Here is a 21,623-nt window from a genome sequence, read left to right as displayed (position 1 = left end):
CCTAACTAACCTAAGGACATCACACACATCCATGCCTGAGGCAGGATTGGAAACCTGCGACTAGAACTGCAGGGCCACACCAGCCGGCCAAGCACAACTTCTAGATGCCCACTGTCATGTCTGGGCACTAAGACATGACTGAAAGTGTCTGATATTAGCAACAATCAAATTGGGGTGGGTTGTGGGGTTAACGAAGAGGTGTGGCATAGGAGATTGGGAGTGAGAGATGGTGTAAGATGAAAGTGCTGCCTGTGGAAGAATGCATGGTCATGGTGGGGAGAGGATAAGACTGCTCAGTGCAACAGTGTGAGACCATAGGGCTGAGTATTGGGAGGAGGCAGGGGAAGTGAGAGGAGAAGTATATGGAGAAAGGACTGGCTAAGTGCATTGGTGGGATAGAAGGCACCTGTAGTGAAGGGAAGGGGTAGGAAGGTGGTGGATAGGGTCTAGGAGAGGTAGAGGCCAGGGAGGGTTATGGGAACAAAAGATATGTTGTTGTAACAGTTTCCATCTGTGCTCTTCAGAAAAGTTGGTGTTACTTCCACGAATCCATTAAAGTAAGGCACATTCTACAGGGATGCACATTCAGCAACTGGGGGGGGGGGGGGGCTCAGCTGTCTCTTGGCTAGAGTCTGATAGTGGGTATACATGTAGGCAGACAGCATATTAGTTGTCATATCCATGTAGAATATGCCTCATATGTTGCAGCTAAGTTGGAAGACCAGATGGTTGCTTTCAGAGATGGCCCTGCCTTTGGTGAGGTAGGAGATGCCTGGGACTGGAGTGGAGGTCATGGATATGGAGGATGTAAGGGTCAGGTCTTGTGTTGGAGTCTATTGCAGGGATATTAACCATGAGGCAAGAGATTAGGAAAAATGTGGAGTAGGGTGAACAAAGATACTGAATAGGTTGCACGGGGAGCAGAATAACACTGTGGAAGGGGTGAGGATGATAGTCTTCATCTCAAAGCAGAACGAGAGATAGTCAGAACCCTGACAGACAATCTGATTCAATTGCTCCAGTCTTGGGTGATACTGAGTCATGAGAGGAGTGCTTCTTTGTGGGTTGTACACCATCCTCTCCCCAGAGATACTTAAATATTAAAACGTTGGACAATGTCTGTAATTTGTGGTGGATGCTTCTAGTTGACAAATTGCTAATTTAGACAACAAATGTGCATGGGTGAGAGTAAAATGTTTCTCATTCCATAGGAGGTATGAGAAAGGGAAAAAGAGAAAGAAAAGGTCACAATCAGTTGAAATGTACACATCCAGTGCCTCCAACTCTAGCTGCTACAACTAAGAACTACCTTGTGCACGTGCACGTGCACGCGCACGCGCGCGCACACACACACACACACACACACACACACACACACACACACACACAAAAATACAAATGTGGTTGTGTGTTTGTGGTATGTAAATTACAAACTGAACTTCTATTAGGCATTTGGTAGTTGTTGTTATAACATTAACAGCTTAAACTATGGTGAATTATAGTGGTTTTTGAAAATCATATCTGTTGAAAATCATTTTCCTCTTTATTTTTCTCTATTTCTGATATAAAACTGTCGAGATCTTTCTAGGATTTCATGTCTTTGAATTTTATCCCACAAAAGATTGTTGTTAAATTCAAATAAATGAAGAAAATGAAATAGCTATGAACTACATTGGTACATTAAGTTCATCTGCGAAAACTGGGTATCACATATTTTCAAACTAGTCTGGCATGTAATTCTTCAAAAGGATGAAGTTTTATTGAAAGATTCATTTTGTTTAATGAGCTCAAATCTAGTACATTACAATTACACCCTCCCCCCTCCCCACTGAATGACATGCATAGCATGTGGATGACTTTATGAACTTATGGAACATAGATTTTCTCCTAAAACTTAGACACCCTGTAATTTAGAAAGCAAACAAAACATTTCCACGGGAACTATGCTACTATCGTATTCACTCAAAAACAGGAGGGATGTTATCTGTTGGTGATTTCTGTTATAAAATTATGAAACATTATAGAGAAATATGTCACCTGACAAGTACAAAATGTACACAAAAAATTTGTAAAAAAATTCTTTTGAATAAGTGGCAGTGTGAGCAAGAAACGTTCAGTATAAGCAACAAAACTTCACAAAATTTACCAGAATGTCTTTTTAAAGAAATAGAAGTTCAAAAATAGTTTTACATTCACTTTAACCAAAATTATATACAAAACTTGTCACAAAATGGTAAAGATACATTCTTGTTCAGTATTTTTATCAAAATTTGACCAACAAATGATAAAAGTTCCTTTTTAAATAAAGATACAAAAATTGTTTCACATTTAAACTAACTTCAGTCAAAAAGACATACAAGTTGAAGTACTAAAAACTTTTAGGAAAAGGAATTATGAATTTTTGATCATAAATACTGTGTCTAACTGACCATAAACTATTTTAATAATTATTTTAATTTCAAAAATGCACACAAATAAATTACTTTCAGCAAAATTGTTTAAGATATAACAAGAAAATTCTCAGAAATTAGTTGCATTTAAAGAAACATTGGCAAGAAAACAAGTGCACATATTTGTATTTGTGCAGTTTGTGTGATGCATAACACTTGAAGTTCAAGCATGATCTGTTAAACATAGAGGAAACTGACACATATTCAAAAGAACATACCACAAAATAAACACAGTTCTCATTTACTGATAAAACTGTGTCCAGTATGACTGGTGATGGAAAAATTTGTGAGTGATCTTTTACATTTACATTGAAGAAACTGTCAAACAACTTCATTGTTAATGAAATTCGAGTGAAACATCTGTACAAGATAAATATTTGGAAACTGATTTTACCTAACTCTTAGCAAGGCATAACATAGAAACTTCTTAGAAAATGTGATAAACTGCTTTTTAAGTCTGTTAGAAAGAAATTATATAAGATTCTATACTCATTATAATAAGCAAAAATGAAAAAAAATTGACTATTATTATGTACATTCAAAAAACTGAATGACATTAAATCACACGAGAAGGTACGTTCCTAGGCATAGTTGTAAAGTGAAAGCTTAGATATCATAATCAAAGTTATTCATACCTATCTTAAGTAATATCTTCCTGTACTTAAACAGAAATACTTTATCCAAAAAGTCATAAAATATTATTTTGCCTTTAGAACCATTTGTGAGCACATATGGCTAAAATTAGGGATAAAAATTCAACTAACATTTATGTCCTTCAAAAATGGCAATAAATTGTCACAAAGGTGCACAGTTTTATGAAAACACATCTACAGAGAACAAAACAGTAATTTTTCATAAAATAGTGGCAAAATATTTTTCATATACACTCCTGGAAATTGAAATAAGAACACCGTGAATTCATTGTCCCAGGAAGGGGAAACTTTATTGACACATTCCAGGGGTCAGATACATCACATGATCACACTGACAGAACCACAGGCACATAGACACAGGCAACAGAGCATGCACAATGTCGGCACTAGTACAGTGTATATCCACCTTTCGCAGCAATGGAGGCTGCTATTCTCCCATGGAGACGATCGTAGAGATGCTGGATGTAGTCCTGTGGAATGGCTTGCCGTGCCATTTCCACCTGGTGCCTCAGTTGGACCAGCGTTCGTGCTGGACGTGCAGACTGCGTGAGACGACGCTTCATCCAGTCCCAAACATGCTCAATGGGGGACAGATCCGGAGATCTTGCTGGCCAGGGTAGTTGACTTATACCTTCTAGAGCACGTTGGGTGGCACGGGATACATGCGTACGTGCATTGTCCTGTTGGAACAGCAAGTTCCCTTGCCGGTCTACGAATGGTAGAACGATGGGTTCAATGACGGTTTGGAGAAAATCTCATTCTGGAAACCTCCCCCAGGCTGTGGCTAAGCCATGTCTCCGCAATATCCTTTCTTTCAGGAGTGCTAGTTCTGAAAGTTTCGCAGGAGAGCTTCTGTAAAGTTTGGAAGGTAGGAGACGAGATACTGGCAGAAGTAAAGCTGTGGGTACCGGGCGGGAGTCGTGCTTCAGTAGCTCAGATGGTAGACCACTTGCCCGCGAAAGGCAAAGGTCCCAAGTTCGAGTCTCGGTCCGGCACACAGTTTTAATCTGCCAGGAAGTTTCATATCAGCGCACACTCCACTGCAGAGTGAAAACCTCATTCTGGAAACCTCCCCCAGGCTGTGGCTAAGCCATGTCTCCGCAATATCCTTTCTTTCAGGAGTGCTAGTTCTGAAAGTTTCGCAGGAGAGCTTCTGTAAAGTTTGGAAGGTAGGAGACGAGATACTGGCAGAAGTAAAGCTGTGAGTACCGGGCGTGAGTCGTTCTTTGGTAGCTCAGATGGTAGAGCACTTGCCCGCGAAAGGCAAAGGTCCTGAGTTCGAGTCTCGGTCGGGCACACAGTTTTAATCTGCCAGGAAGTTTCAACACAAAAATTCTTAGTTCATGTGGCTATATTTGCAGAATAAGAAGCAAATTCCCTTTCAAAAATACCAGAACATTTCTCATTAAATAGACATCAGATTTAAATGATTTCTTTAGTGGTTTGTGAGATTACACTGTAGCACTAACCATTATTAATCTCTAAAAAAAGCAACCCTTATTTAATGGGGGGAAGACCCATTGATAATGGAAGAGAGCGTGTCAAGGGGGCAGGTTAGGTTGGAGAAAACATGCTGCATGGAAGAATGAAACTATCAGAAATATTGCTGCATGAGCTCAACACCCTGTAATAACTAGACACTTATCATGAATAATAATTGTGTCCCCAGAACATCATGAACTATAGTGTTCATTCACAACTTCACTTGCATCCACATCATCAGCTTCAACTACTGCCATGACGCTGATAGGAAATGTTAAAAGTTATGTGCACAAAACTGTTGCAACATACTGTAGAGAGACAAACTTGAGTTTATTTCTGACAAGCCACTTTGCAAAGTCAGTCGATACCAACACTGTCTTTACACAAATCTACCCCCAATAAAGTTTTCAACATTCTTAAACAATCATCAAAGCAAATGTTTCCAAAATTACTTAAATCGATGACAGCTTTGATATTACAGACTAGTAAATATATTAAAAAAAAAAAATTTTATCATTTATACTACGGAAAATTTGCAGTATGTAACTGCTAACTTCTCATGTTTATTAATCAAAACTTTTTTCCGTAACAGTTTTGTTAATTTTACTCAGCACTTTGTTATTTTGGACAACTATTTTCTGTGAAATTACATCAAAATTTGCATCATGTTTCTGATCCCGTGCCACAGTTCAAAATTTTATCCTGTGCCACAAGAACATCACTGGCTTTTTCACTTGGATTTTCTCCTTTCCTTCATCTTCACTGTCATTACTACTCCTGTTACAAAAGTTGCCTTACTAAATACAATTTCAATGCAGTCTTTCAATTCTGAAATTGTTTCACTATTAATGTGAATGTACCATTCAATTTTGCTATGTTTCTCACTGTTTTCCCTAAGCTTCTGTAATTATTCATTAGCTTCATTTAATTTCAGTTCTAACCTTGATTATAACTGCTCCCTGGTATATTTCATTTTCAAACTTGAGCTTTGATTTTAAATGAGCATTGATTCCTTTAATTTTTGACTGTAACTGTTCATTGTTTTATATTTTGAAAACTAGAAACTCTTCACTTATTTGGACATTGTTTTCTACTCTGAAAGGCAAACTGTTCATTGCTTTCTAATCCAAAAGCCTGAAAGTGTTCTGTTTTCTTTCATCTGTATAGAAAGTGCTCTGAACATTTCTACTAAATTTATATTCCTTACTTGATCTAACACATCTCCTGTAAACCCAAAATTACACTGCAAGATCAGGGGCCTGTATATTGTTAGCCAGAATTCTAGTATTAGTCATTTATGAGTTGTCATATTTTGAAAAGTTCCCACACTGACATTAGTTACATGGATTCCGATCAGTAATGAGACAGCTGACCATCACAGATTGTGTTCAAAATGACCACTGGCAGCAGCAATACATGCTTCCAGTTGGTATGGAACAACTGTTGCACATGAGCTAATATTTCAGTGGAGATGTCGAAGCACCTTGCACTAACACATTTATGTGTATCATTGGTTGCACTTGTCTGTCCTTGTAGGCAGCATCTTTCAGCTTTATCCACAGAAAAAAGTTTACGGGTATCAAATCTGGGGAACAAGCAGGCCAAGGTACAAGTCTTGTGCACCCAATCCAACCATTTGGAAACAATTTGTGAACACAAGCTGTAGTATTTCATGCCATATGGACTGGACAGCCATCATGTTGGTATGACAGGTTCCTTCTAGTTTGCAGAGGAATGTCTTTTAGTCTTCTAGCATCTGTGGAAGATGGTCTGTTAGGAAGCTGCGATACTTGTCTGCATTCAGTTTTCAGTCTATGAAACATGGGCCTAGGAGCAGATGGTTCACTATCCCACACCACACAGTTACACACCATGGATGCCAAGACAAAGCCAATGGGGGTTGTTAACAGACCAATAGTGCATGATTTGGCAGTTTACTGGACCATGACTGGTAAATGTGGCTTCATCACTAAATAAGATAATACAACAATAGGAAGTTTCCAGTGTTAGGAAGCATGTAGAAGGTAGGAGGGCAGGGAATGATGGTGGGCATAACGAGAGAGGTGGACTCAAAGCAGCGATTCTGGGATGGACTGAAGGATTTGAGAAGAGACTGGAGATCCTGTTGAATTTCTGGAAGGGAGTTACCATGTCGGAGCTTGTGGATGGACATATCTCGCAGGTAGTTCACAACCACAGTGGTAGAGCTGAAATAGCATACATTTAGAAACATCTGAGCACTGCCAATTGAATATAGTATGAACATAGCAGAAGTTGCACCTTCTAAAGTTCTGTTTGATGTCAAATATCATGTCAAAGTCAATACATGAAGCATAAGACTCAAACTATCTTACGTGTATGGGAACCTGTAAGGAAGACTACACTGCTAGATGGCATTAGTGTACAAATATAGTATTGTCTTGCAATGCATTAAAAAAAAGTATACATTTTACAATCACAGTGAGCATATAAGCCTACACATAATTGTGTTATTTATATATTATTTCAAGTACAAAAGGTATTACATGTAGTAAACATTTTGTTTCTAATGACCTCATTGTTAATGGGATATAAGGCACTAACCTTGATTGCATTTAATGCGAATTACAGTAACCTGATAATCTCTCTTTTGTTTTTTCCTCTTCTTCTTGTTCTGGCACAGCAATGTGATGGCATGGTTGAATACACATTTATTGACAAATGTCTCAATGAGTGAGATGACTTTTCTTGAAAAATGGTTAATATGTGTGGAGTACATCAACATAAGCTCTTCTGGATATCTAAATTTACTTTAAATTTTCAGTCTAATTTGGGATTGAAGACTACTTCAGTAGATATAATATGTGTAAATGTGTTCCACAAATTTTGAAACAGTGTGTGCATACATACATGTGTGTATGCATATGTGTATGTATGCAGGCATCAAACATTCAGGTGTTCATCTCCATGTACATGTACATATGCTTCGATGCACAGTTGTGAAGATCCTACCTATGGGGCAGGGGGAAAGGGGAAGTAAGTTTGGCTCTTAGTTGGAAACTTCCAACTGTCTTTTTTTAAATTATATAGGTGTAACCTCTTACCTCTTCTTTTTTCTTTACAGCTCGGAGAAGTGGGTGAAGATTTTTCAAGTGAGATTTTGAATGAAGTGCTGATGAATCCAAATAATCATAAACCAGATAATGTTCTCACATGGCTGTAAAAATGGTGCTGCTGCAGCCAAACAGTATGGAATGCAAATGCAGAACTGTGTTTAAAAAGCGCAAGTGTTAAGCTTCTGACCACAAACATTGATCTGACTATATTGGTGTGTCAAATAGCTGTTCACAATCACAACTGAACTCAACACTGTGCTCAGATGAAAAGCTTCATTCGGAAGCAGCTTAGCTGGTGAGAGTCAGGTTAGAGATAACATGCAGTTTAATTGTATCAGTTTTATGTAGGGTTTGGGAATACACAAAACATTAACTACATCTTTGCAATCACCAAATCAATGTGGGATGCAAAATTTGAAAAAAGTATATTATTAGTATGTATATTTTAATAACTGAAATTGTAATATTAGAATGGTGTCATATTTATTGCACCATTAAGTTGATGTAATGTTAGCAGAACATAAATTGGTTTGAGAATAACAGTAATGCTTAAGTCGTGTTCTCTATAACTTTTTCTCACTGGCTAGATATTTTCCGAATGGACTTTGCACTGAATTTGTTGTGGTCTGTTATGACAACATCTTAAACTACAAATTTTTTGTACAGTAAACATCTCATGTAAGATGTTGGTTCATAACTTTCCAGCAATACCCAATTTCATTTATGTCTTCACAATTGCATGACTACTGTGTTTTTATATACAGAAAGCAAGACCGTCCACATTCGTAAGCAATATTCTAGTTTGTATAGTAGCAATAATAACTAAGTATAAGTATTAATGTCACAAACTGAACTGATCACAGTGATGTACTATAATACAGCATACTAAATTGTAATTTTAAAATGTTAATACACATTATTTGAAAAACAGTTTTACAGTGCAAAGTTTATATTTTGATGTCATTTTTGTAACAAGATTTGAAAGAAATGTTAATTCCACACGTAATTATTGTTTCATAGCAATGAATTAGTAACAGAAAATCTTCAATATGTCCCAATATTTGAGACTGCTTTTCCTGTAAATTGATTGTTCAGTTACATGATAAAGAATTGAGGCCGCTATAAATCAGAAAGCTCTCTCTGTAGCTACTAACAGCTAAGCACTATGCTTGTGGACAATATTTTCAACTGTGTACTACAAAAAATTATCTCTAAAGGAGAAAGAGGAGAAGAAATGAAATCATTTGTATTGCTCAATGGAGCAGCTACTATTGTTGCATTTATTTGCAATGTCACATACTGCTGATTGCAATAGGATTGTGTAAAAGCAGTGAAGGGAAAAAAATTCCTTGTCAGTCTGTGTGTACAAACACTGCTTGAAATTATCTACATAGTTTTCCATGACATATGGAATTTGAAACCAAAATATCACTTAAACATTCCAGTCACAACCACAATAGCAGAAAAGTATCCATTCACATCTTGTTATCACTTTTGAACACATTTTTTTTAAAAAAATAGTGTTGCTGGTAGTCATTGTGGCAGTCCCATTATTTACAATATATAACTTATCCAACAATATAATTGAAGGCATCTTTCACATTAAATATTAAATAACCTTCTCCCATGTGTTAAATTAAAATCCTCTGAAAATATGTAAGAAATTCCAGTGTGAAAATTGTGTATGTGAGTAAATGCAAACCACAAATTGTTTATTATTCAGTTTAAACTTAACTGGCTGTTTATGGCTTAGCACAGACAGTGACTGGACAAAGTTTTTAAACATATGCGTATTGCAATGAAATATGTCATCATATCTCACCCCCTTCTATACAGAAACTTCTTCAAGGATTGTATTATTCTTCTGTGTTCTGTCACTGAACATATCACAACACATGCTGAACAGTGAAGCTGTCTTCATTCATGTAAAATAGCACTCACAACTAAAAATAGGTGTGACTCTACATCTTTTATAAATGGTGTAAGGAGTTATTAATAGTTGTTGACAATTTTCATTACTGAATGTCCCATCATATCCCTCCCTCTTTGCTCCCAATTTATGGAACAGTAATTCTTGTCTCATTCTAGGATAACCAGTCAGACATATATTGGGACTGTCAACATAGAATGCACTCAGTGCTCCAGATGGTTTCACAGCTAAACTAGTAGTGGAGCAGTTCTGTTGTTAGCATTCAGTTGAGTTTCACTTAGCTATGTTGTGATCCATGCTCTTGCATCTCTGACACATATTAAAATCACAGAGTCTTCCATTGCCAATGTAACAGTAATTTCACAAAGCAATATTAAAAGTCATAGGTATTGTAGCATTGGCATTAGAATACTTTGTATTTTGTTACCCTATGTCTGTGTTCTTGAGAGATAGTAAGAGCAATTGGATGTAGAACACAACATTACAAAAAATTTTGCTTGAGTACTTATTACATGAAAATGTGTAACAAAATGCTCAAAGTATAGTGGAACTGGAAATATTCCAGATGAAATGATCCATCCATAAGAGGTGCCTTTTCTGTGAACATATATTCTACAGCAATATACTTTGTTATGTGTTTTATCTTGGTAATTTTGATGCCTATTCTTACACACACACACAAATATATATCTATACATATATATCTCTGCATTCATTGTATTTTCATAGATCAGTTCCACTACTATATTTTTAAGTCAAACAAATATATTACTGAAGTTTATGACCACACTTGTTGTATTTACTGTTAGTGCCTTTTCACTCTGTTCCTAAATAAGAAATTGCTCCCACTTGTACTGTAGCAAAAAGTTTGTCATTACTTAAGCTGAAAAGCTAGACATTTTTACATTAGACCAACAAATAACAAAATGTCTAGCTTTTTAGTTTGCCTTGCTCATAGTGGCTCTACTTGGTTGTAACTTTATTTTTCATGTGCTGCATTTTTGTAGATAATGTGTACTGATAGAGCACTCATTTATCACAAAATAATTTTATGAAACAGTTAAGACTACTCAAGAAATGGGTACAATGAAATTTTTTTCTTATTTTTTCAAATTCAGATTATTTAGTCCAACAATCTCTCTACATCATAATTCAGAAACAAAAAATATTAGTGTATTTTTAAGAAAGAATGTTTGGTTAATCTAAATGTAGAACAGCCAAAATTCATTTATTTTACAGATAAGAATTCAAGATCTTTTTTAAAGTTTAATTTAAGTATTGACTAATAATGTATAAATTTTATATGATTATTAATAACTTGTTAAACATTTATATGATAGGTTTTTAAAAGATATACAGGAATATTTGTTTGTACTGTAAGATTGCATAAAGTCTTTGGTTTTGGGTTTGATAAATGTCTTTGTAGGAAAATTATCATGTAAAAGAGTTTGCTACTTTACCAAACATGAGAAATAATGTGTTTTGTGTAAGTATCTTAAATTACTCCTCAATCAGATCACATTGACTAATTTTGTTTTAATATTATACCCAAGTGTAGCTATGAGAAGGCATTTCATGTTTTCCACAATTTTTGTCATTTGTACATATAAGAAATTATATTCGTTGTTAAGAATATGAGCAATTAGAAAAATAGTTATTCATGTAATGATTTTTCTTTACAGAAATATATTTAGTATTTTACCCATCTCGTATTTATTTTTCCTAAATATGCAATATCTGTCAAAAATATATTTTTGTATGAGGTCTATGGCACTGTTGCTTTACATGCCAACTCCTCCCAACCATCCTCTAAATATACTGATTTCTCAATTTGCATTTTGGAAAATGTTGATGCACATTCAGTAAACAGAAAGTTAATATTATGCAGATTTAAAGTGGTAAGAAAACTTGATTTTTACTGAAGAAAACATCTGTCCATTGACTACAATAAGTTCAGAAAAGTGGAATGGGTACTCTTGCGCAACAACTTTATTTTCACTGTTGGTGAGTCCCTTACGTGCCACACAAAATAAAACTGAAACACTGCTTGTCTGACACAATAATTTGGCTGTTCACCTGAGAACCTCTCTTCCACCATTTAAACATTTTGGTGGTCTGCTTGGACAATTGGTGGTATGTACCTTGATACTAAGAAAGAAATAATTGCGTCTAATGTAATTCCTGTGCAGATAAGATTTGCAATAACACTTGATTACCTGTAAACTAATAATTCAGCAACAGATTCCATTTTTTAATTCAAAACTTTTTAGTGATTGTTCTTGAAACTTCAAAATATGAGGGAGTTCTTAATAATTATGATGTTCATTTGAATTTTGTGATGTTGAGTGTATGATGAAATGGTTTAAAGACATGATTTTAAAGCTTTTATTTAAAAAATCATATTAATTATTAATTTATATACAGTAGGGAATTATGCAGATGTTTTTAAAGTCCTGACATTTTGTAGATCGTTGACTACACACTAAAGAAACAATGAGATTTGCCACTCTATTTTATTTTCATGTAAAAATGTCATTTAAATTTAAGTGTCTGGATTTTTTCTCAGTTTTATACTTTGTAACCTATTCAATTAGTAACTCTCATTTTTCTCTTAAGCCATTCACTGTGTATACCTGTCCTGTTATGCTGTTCTCCAGGTGCTGTGGATGTGTATACGTGCAGCACTTAGGTTTTCATGCAGTGCTATGCACATCTGAATGCGACCTGAACTGCCAACCTGTCAGTATTGCAGATGAGTTACTTCCATATCTCGGTGAATAAAAAGATTTTGAGTATTTATCATACAGCATACGAGGTTGTATCAACTTTATTGCTTATTGTGCAACATTTTAAGCCCTGTCCCCTTCAAAATAGTCCTCTTTACTTGCAATACACTGTTCCCATCATTTCTTCCAGTTCCGGAATGCTTCCTGGAACACATTTTGTGGGATGGTAGCCAGGTTTATCATTGCATTGTCCTATATCTCCTCTATTGTTTGGAAACAAAATCTTTTCAATGTGTTTTTCAGTTTGGAAAATAGGAAAAAGTCTGCTGGAGCTAGGCCCAGAGAATACAGTGGATGTGGCACAACAGGAATGTTGGTGTCTTGCTAGATAGCTGCAGACAAGGAGTGATGCGTGAGCTGGTACATTGTCAGTATGCAACATCCAACTCTGGTTTTCCCACAATTCAGGCCTCTTCCTGCGCACAGCATCCCTCATGCACACTAGGATTCCCTAGTTGACTTTTTTGGTTACTATTTAACCATGTCACACAAATTGTTTTTTTTGACGAGGTGACTTCGCTCACACACTGTGATGAATCTGTCTTCACTTCAGTGTCATAGCTCTACACCCACGTCTTATTGCCTGTTATGGTGTTCTTGAGGAAGTCTTCATTGCCATTAACAGAGGCAAGCAGTTCCTCGCACGTTTCAACACAGGTCTGTATTTGATCTTCAGTCATGAAACGTGGTACAAATTTTGCACTGACATCACGTATCTCAAGTTTTTCACTCAAAATTTGATGGCATGATCCTGTGCTGTTGTTCACCTCCTCAGTAACTTCCCAACAGTCAAATGACAATTTACATGAATCACAGCTTTCTACCTTGCTGAAAACATTTAAACCACTCGTAGTATTGTGTGCGGCTCATACAGTCCTCCCCGTATGCTTGGCTGAGCATTTTAAATGTCTCTTTTTGCCAAGTTTGTAGTAGAATTTCACACACACATGTTGCTCTTCAAGCTTCTTCATTGCACTAGTCTAATGAGCAGCCTGTACATGTGCTTACTTCAGCAGCTGTGATTTGCTTGCTAATTGTCTGAGTGACACGAGGCAAATGGCGGTTTGTTGTCTAAACCTGCCGATAGGTGTGCTCAGTAGCTGTAGCCCACTGTCTCTGCTGATTGGTGAGGTATTTCAAAAGTTAGGTTTTGTTTTGAACTCACCTTGCATGTGCCTCATTGCATACTATCATTTGTGAAAAACCTTGTTTCGATACCTTGACTTCTGTAAGAGATAAGACAATTATGACATCATCATTCATGATGCGCAAGGATGTGAATGGGTACATCATGAGCGAGCATCCTTTGAATATAAAACCCAGTAACTCCAGAAAGAAATGAGATCTGTCTTTTCTCAATTTTAAATAAAATTTCAATATCTTACCTGCATTTCATTCATTGCAGCATGTGCTCTTTAATAAACTATACACAAAGTTTATGCAATGAGTTGTTACCTCTGTGAACTCTTCAAAATTTCATGCAATGTCTTACTTAATTTGATGTAAAACAGTAAGTATGATGGATAATGAAAATAAATTCAGTTCTTTGTCAAGTGAAAACATCAGGCTGTAAGATGTGCAAAAATCACATTCTTTTGCCTAAAAGCTTTAAAAAAATGAGACAAGTATTTCATATCAGCCAGGATGCTTTCTCTTGGCACAGGCACTAGCATTTGGAGAGCAGTACAGCCATAACAAACTCTGCCTCAGCACAAAATGCAAAGAGTGCATCTGTAACAGCAAAAAGGCTAAGATAATATTCTCAAGTTGACTTTCAGAATAAGCTCGCAGTCCTCTGTAAACTTAATTGGACTTCTATTGATAGATATCATGATCTGAAACACACAACAGAACACTATGTACAAGGAGACTTCAAAAAGTGAGTTACACATTATTATGACAGGTTAAGTAACTTATATTGAATGCAGTGCTACACTTCAGAGTGACACAGGTACGTGACACTATTTATCAACATAATCACCAAGCCCTGAAAACAATGGTTGGAATGTTCTACCAATCATTCAGTTCTTCTACTATAGAAATCCACTTCTTGGTCACAGACACTTTTGAGAACTGATAAGTGAATGTACGCATCACTGGAAAATCTGCGATTGCTGCAAACCAGTTTCTCAATTGTGTGGATGTTGCCATCTGGGGTTGATGTTGATGGCCTACCTTCTCGATCAGAATCACCCATATCTCTGTGGACGTGGTCAGATTGTTGGTATCATTTCACTATGGCTCAACATGATGTATTTGGTCCATGTACTGTCAGAATTGCACATTAAATGTGTGTCCAATTCAGAAGCTTTGCCCATAAGAATTGTGCTGTCACGTATACTCCAACTTTGGAGTATATTTGCGTACTGTAATGCAACTGTTATCCATGCCACATTAGAAGTATTTGTGCAGGTATGTATTCAGTTCTGATAGTGTGCCACTTTTATTGCGTGTGGGATGACATGTGTAACATACTTTTGGAAATCCCCTCACAGTACTCATACATTTCCTAAACAGATTGAGCATACTTGCTGTTGTCAGTCAAATAGTTCACAAAATTACCACCAGACATGAAATGATCTAGGCTATGGCATATATCTTCCATCCAAATATGAGAAGTGTGCCATTGGAAACATCAGTTGAAAATAGAATAAAGCACCTTGTTGATGTGCCTTTACTTACTGGCTGCTGTGTATGTGTTTTTTACTCTCTCTTCTTAGCACTTAGACATTATCGCTTAACCTGGCTATTTGTACTGTGTGCATTGTTTGGGTTACTAAAAGGTCCTGATTCACCCAAGCAGCCTGCGTCACATGATGCTGGATATTTGTGGTGTACTGGCAGTCAAAACTCTTGCTGCTTTAGCTTTGCTACTTTCAAGCCCAAATAAATATGGAGGCTGTAAAAACATATTTAGATACTGAACTTCTAAATTTCAAGCATCTCTTGAAATTAGTCCCTTCACCATCAGACGCACAGAGATTTCAACATTCTCTCATAATGAGAAATACACTTTTGTAGGCAGCACCTTGCACAACTTCAGTGGTCTGTGATGAAAGTGACATGTTGCTATTGTGTTTACTTTTGATATTACATCATAGTACCTGTTCTTCTATATGTATTATGCACCACACTAACTACAGAATTGGATAAATTGCTCAGCAGTTACATGCATAATTTTGGATCACTTGTGATAGGCTCTTGTTTGATAGAGTGCAGATTATTTCATTTTGTGGATAGATTTGGAGGGATGTAGACCATGCATATCATACCTTACATTAAAGGGTGTGTGCTTTCTTTTAATACGAGGTGCCCCCTGATGTGTGGTGAAAGTGATATGTAGGCTACCTCTGTTACCACTCTGTCACAATGACACTTTTCTTGCAAGTCCGATTTCAGCAATAAATATCCATCTTCAGTGAATCTGAATTTGAATCAGTTATAATCCAGTAAAATCGTAGCAGTACAGGTGATGATATGACTCTACTGATCTACAAGCAGGAGGAAACTGCCTATATATCAGTAAATTCATGTGGTGACATGTGCTGCTGGGAGTTTGTTGAATTATGCAATGAAGATGACTATTTGCAACTGAAATCTGGATATGCAAGAATAATAAAAAACAAGTCAGATGATGACTGATTCCTGTGTCCCTATCTTTCCTATTAGATCAATTATGCAATGCTTATTTAGATTTTTCACACTTTTCATTGCAGACAGCCCCATACACTTGCATATGACCCTAGGAACATAATCATGCTACCATGCCTCAATTACATCTCCACATCTTCCTTCTGCCTGTCTGCAAAACTGAGTCAGTATCTGCTCATAATGAGATATGTTGATCTTAGAAAAGATGATGAGACGTTAGCAATGACTTTGTTTTAATTATTAATGATCACTCTGAAGTGTAGTATGCAATACGTAAGAGGTAGACCTTGATGACCTTTTTAAGTATACTTATTTCAGTCATCTCTTTCAAACATCGAAAATTCCAGTGTGGAATAACAACAATATTATGAAAAGGATATATCACTACTCACCACATATAGCAGGCAGCGAATCAGACATCTGTCCAGATAGCTGTGCACGTTACCGCAATCACTTCCAGCATGAGCCAGCCCTGGATCAAATGCTCCTGGTGGATTAATGGCAATGGGTAGGTGTGCCAACTAGCTTGGGTGTGGTTTTTAGATGGCTTCCCACGTCCCATTTGGTGAATATTGGGCTGATTCCCATGTTCTACCACAGATACATGCTAAGCAAACATTTATAACACTTTCTCACACTTAGATATGGAATTCACACAGACAGAATGGGTACACTGCTTCTGTCATGGGGGTGAGGGTTGAATAAGAGACTGGTGACCTTCGCAGACTCAGTGAACACTGCATTAACAGTGTGACGACACTACAGAGTCTATCACCTTATTTAGTATATTGTTACAGAATACTCAGTATGCCTGTTTGATGGTAATGAAACTCTATTGAACAACTCTATACTCCCACTAAAAGACCAAATTCTGCCACTCCAAAGTTAGATAATATTTCTCTCACCAACTGATAGTATGCAAGCATTAAGAAAATGACCTTTTCTGGAAATATTACTCTTCTAAATTGAAAATGGTATCCAGCACACTTGTTATCATTAACAAGCATAATCTGTAATCACAAAACAAAATAAACTCATCAAACATAAAAGGCCAGTTTACCATAGTGACCAAATTTAGGCTGAAAATTTCTTGGTATTGAAAGAATAATTAATGAAATAATTTTGCTTCCAGTAAATGTAGATTGTTGCCCATTGTTACATTGTAGTTGACTGTTCACCTCATTGACAAACTTTGATCTACCAGGGGATTCAGAATTAATGATATAGAAATTTCAATTTAATATAAAACACATTTCAGATTTAGTTTAGTCACACTGTATTCTGAAGTTTTACACTTCAACTCCAAAAGTTGGGAGATCTGTCTTAAATAACAGTTAAGTTAAATCTTTTCCAATTTGACATTTCTTAACATTCACATAATTTCACTTTCCATGATATGAAAACTTAATAAATTTTCATCTTCCTTCACTCATATTATACAAATCAAAAGCATAGTACATATCCAGTTATGGAAAATAGTACATTAACTCATTATCTGCACTGTTTTAATTCTTGTTTATTTACCCAGCACCAGTCCACTTGACTCTCACCACACAACTCTCTGGCTTGACAGTTTCTTCTTCTTTTGGTAGCTCAGTCCTCTCTTGATTGCTCAATATCTCCTGACTAGACGACCTTGTCTCTCACCTGTTGATGCCCTCCAATAAAGAAAATGGGAGTCATGTGCGCACATCTTACAAACATGGTATTCCATTTCAGGATTATCGCTAACTACCTTAATTTCCTTTTTAATTTCTTTCACCCTTTAAGTTAACCATGCCAGTACTAATGCTATCAATTTTATTTTCCACCCCACTAATACCTTCTTTCATACTACTTTCCATCCTGTTCATGTCTTCTTTTATATTACTAATATCCTCTTTCATACTCATATTACTCAAACAACTCAAACTACTCATATTTTGCCTTAACATTGCTGCCAAATTTTCATGTGCCATAAACTTTTGCCCTTGCTGACTTTTGCTACTAGGTTCCTCCTCCTTAACCTTAATGATCTCACCCACTTCAGTACTGTTTTTGTCCATTTTTCTCACATCACCACACAATGTAGATGACACTCTTATCATTTCATCTACAATAGGACTTTTGTCCCCATCATCAAAGTTACATTCATGTTTGATTTATAATCATCTACAGAGCCAGTCGCACTTACGTCCTTCTGTTCATTTAACCACTTAACCTCTACATCTTTGTCCTCAGACACACTGTCTTGTTCGTTAAGGTCATTTATTATGTATACCTTAAAACAAAACAGCTTTTGGTATGAATTACCTTAATTACTCGTCTGCTGCTGCTCTGCTGTTGTCATCTCCACTTTTCGTCTGCACAGTTGCTCCAAGTTGTAATTCTCTCGGCAAGGCATCTTGTTTATTTCTGGTCAGCTGTGTTCACTTGCATGCTGATTGGCTGCTCCTGTACTCAATGGCTGCTTCCATAGAGCCTGCTCACTGATTGGCTTCTGTTGTAATGTGGCCATGAAATCCATGCATTGGTTGGCTGTTGCTCCACTGCCCTGTAAATTGAGAGTCCTTGTTTATTGTGGCTACATACAATAATCCTCACCCAGGGCACCATGTGTAGTGGTTCACCTACTTTGTTTCTTCGTTTGTTGTCCTCAGTGTCAACATACTGGATTGTTATACTGATTGAAAAATGGGTTGTAGATTCCGACACTGACTACTGTAAATAATGTAGCCGACATGTGCACAGTTTCAATTCACAGTACTTTAATTTCACTGTTCACAACCCCCTAATACACAGTTATATGGCCAGTGCACCATTGTTCAACTTTCGATAAGCCTCATTACTAGTTTGCAGGCAAACCTCCACCTACTGCTACAGTTTACTATTGAACATCTACGAGCTGTAAAACCTAACCACAAAGTTCACAGTTCTTGAAGAATAGAAAGGTACATATGGAGCAGACACTGTCAGTGTTTTAACACATGGCCTATTGGTGTAACAGTTATTTCACTGTTAAGTTGATAAATTGTTGTTGTCCTAACCAACATAGGTTCTTAGTCTGAAACTGTGCCATGGACTGACTGACTGACTCATTACCAGAAATCGATCTCTTCTATATCATCACAATAATAGGTGCTGAAACTACACATTGTTTGAAGTTTAATTTGCAGAAATTACAACTAAAACTTAACTCCTTAAATTAAGTGACTACATTGTGAAATTCTGCCTTTTAACAGTTACTTCTACTGCAAGGATTTAGCCTAATTATTTGTTTACATCATGAAATTAACAAATATAAGTATGCAAACAATACTTTTGACAAAACTGTTAATTACTTTGGAATTAATTAAGGGCTGACTTTCCTAACATGTTTTTGAATACAGCCAAATAAATACTTTAAGATTAGTAACATATCATCTTCCAAATGTTTGCAATTGTTACGGAATTTATATTTGTTTACAAGTCAACAATAGAATTTAAGTTACAAAACAATCATTCATTTCACCCTATAACAAAAGATACTAACTAAGAATAGACAAAACAAATTAGAAAATCAATTGCATATATAAAACTAAGCACAAAATTAGACCTGGTGTTATATTCTTTAAAACTGAGGGCCAACCTTTTTTTTTTATGAAAATTGAGATTATATTCACATATGTAAATGCTAATTAGTTAAAAATGAACAAACAAATTTAAGGAGGCAAATGGCCAAACAAGAGGGGAAGTAAAATCATCCCAGCTTGCTTCGTCACATCATGCTCCTTCACTCTGACACAGGCTGCTGAATCCCAGGACCTTCCAGCCTGACTCTCCATCCCCTACCTGGTTCATTGACACTTAAAAAGAAATGACAGGAAGACTCTCACGTATCTGTTGACAAATTCAAGGAGATGTCTCCACTGTTGATCTTCACGTGACAAAATTGACCCTCCAGCTAAGTCACCTGGTCCCAGGTTGGACTACTACACACCTACCACAGGTTGACATGCTCTATGATGCCACATTTGCAACACATCTGAGGAACAGAACACAATATAACTTCATTTTCATCAGTTTCCAAATGCCTCTAACTGTCCCTGACAACTTCAGTGCGTGTTCCTGACATGTATCCAATACAATAACATTAGACTCTGTGATAACATCTCTGTCTACAACTAGGATCCCAAAACAGACTGGCATCCAGTATTTCTGCCTCCTGAAAACATCCTGTTTACCAAGATCACCACAGATTGTGTCCGTTGAAATTCACCCTGGCAAAGAACTTACTGGCTCATGTAAACCACACTTCTCCTTCATCACATGCTCATGACCAACACCTCACCTCCACCTCTTCAATTGTACCACCAGCATTCTGTGTGGAGAAACCCAATAGTTCCTTCATCATCCACAATCTTACCACCTGTCCAGCACTCATACACACCCACTGGATCTTCAAGAAATGGCCTAGTTGTGTTTCATGAAAGTGCCAGACATTGCACAACTGGTCTTACACATCACCACCTAGTGCTTCAGCTGGCACTGACATCACGCTCGTCTTCTCTTGGAGTGCTCTGCACTCTGGGGGAGAGTTGGCTCTGTGCAAGCATTGTTCTGCAAGTTATCATCACTGGTGGTTGACTTATCTCTGGTGCAACAGAATCTGTGACTGTGCAATCTACCCCTCCCTCACATCATTTGTTGTTGTTTGTTGCTGTCTTTATGGTTAACTCTTTTAATAAGCTTTGAGAAGAGTAAGATTTACAATAAACTTTTTACTAATTTTCTTTTTTTGTAGTTGTCTCCAGTTCTTCACGTCTAGGGGCCGATTCTTGAAGCTGAAATTTATGACGTTATAGGTTCTTGTGGTTCCAATTGATGTAAATAATGCTGAAGTAAGCCTGTGCAGATTTTTTGTTTTACTCAAAAATTACGTGTGTCAAATTTTACTGTAACACACTGTCTTTACAATTTTCATGTTAACAAAGCCGAAAATTACACTTTTCTTCCAAACTACAAAACATGTCCTGTTACATCAGAGGCATGCCCACTACTACTTCACTGTGCAGTATGAACGATATTCCAAGGAGTTTACAAATTTTCTTGACAAATGACTTTCTATTAATTTACATTGTTATTCTATAAAAGAATCCAGAAATCAACACAATAAATAACGACAAATGTCAAATTTAATAATGGCAATTTTAAGTGTGCTGAATATTTTGTAATTTCAAATGTTTCTAAAAGAAAATAATTTCAGTTGTACATTTGGAGCTACTCACAACAACAACAACAACAACATATCAATTGTAACAAAGAAAATAAAAGTAATTTCTCTTTACAGGTTTTAGCTTGAATTATAACACATCATGTAGAAAATCATATGAAATTCTTTTAGAAAAACAGCTGAGATGTTATTACCTATTCAAAATTTAAAAAAAGAAAAAAAAATTTTTTTGGTATCGACTACTTCTGTTAAGGAAAATTATCGCTAGAGGAGGATGCCCATTCACAATATCCCCCTCACAAAATTTGGAAATAATGTGTTTACAATATCTTGTGACTTACAATCAGGTTTGCCAAACGGTGTACAAAATGATGCCAAAAGACAG

General features: G+C 36.4%; 1 protein-coding gene across 2 annotated transcripts in view; it reads left to right on the top strand.

The window, feature by feature from the left end:
- LOC126411755 (transcriptional coactivator YAP1) overlaps positions 1-11,315 on the top strand; it is a 364,629-nt gene extending 353,314 nt beyond the window's left edge. For both annotated transcript variants that reach the window (XM_050081388.1, XM_050081389.1), the window contains one exon: positions 7,689-11,315. In XM_050081388.1, coding sequence (XP_049937345.1) covers positions 7,689-7,787 — 99 coding nt within the window. In that variant the 3' untranslated portion in view covers positions 7,788-11,315. The remainder of the gene's footprint in view (positions 1-7,688) is intronic.
- The last annotated feature ends 10,308 nt before the right edge of the window (positions 11,316-21,623 follow it).

Source organism: Schistocerca serialis, chromosome 1, assembly GCF_023864345.2.
Source record: "Schistocerca serialis cubense isolate TAMUIC-IGC-003099 chromosome 1, iqSchSeri2.2, whole genome shotgun sequence".
Lineage (NCBI taxonomy): Eukaryota > Metazoa > Arthropoda > Insecta > Orthoptera > Acrididae > Schistocerca > Schistocerca serialis.
The sequence above is the reverse complement of the archived record's forward strand: the minus strand, read 5'-3'. Positions and strand labels throughout refer to the sequence as shown.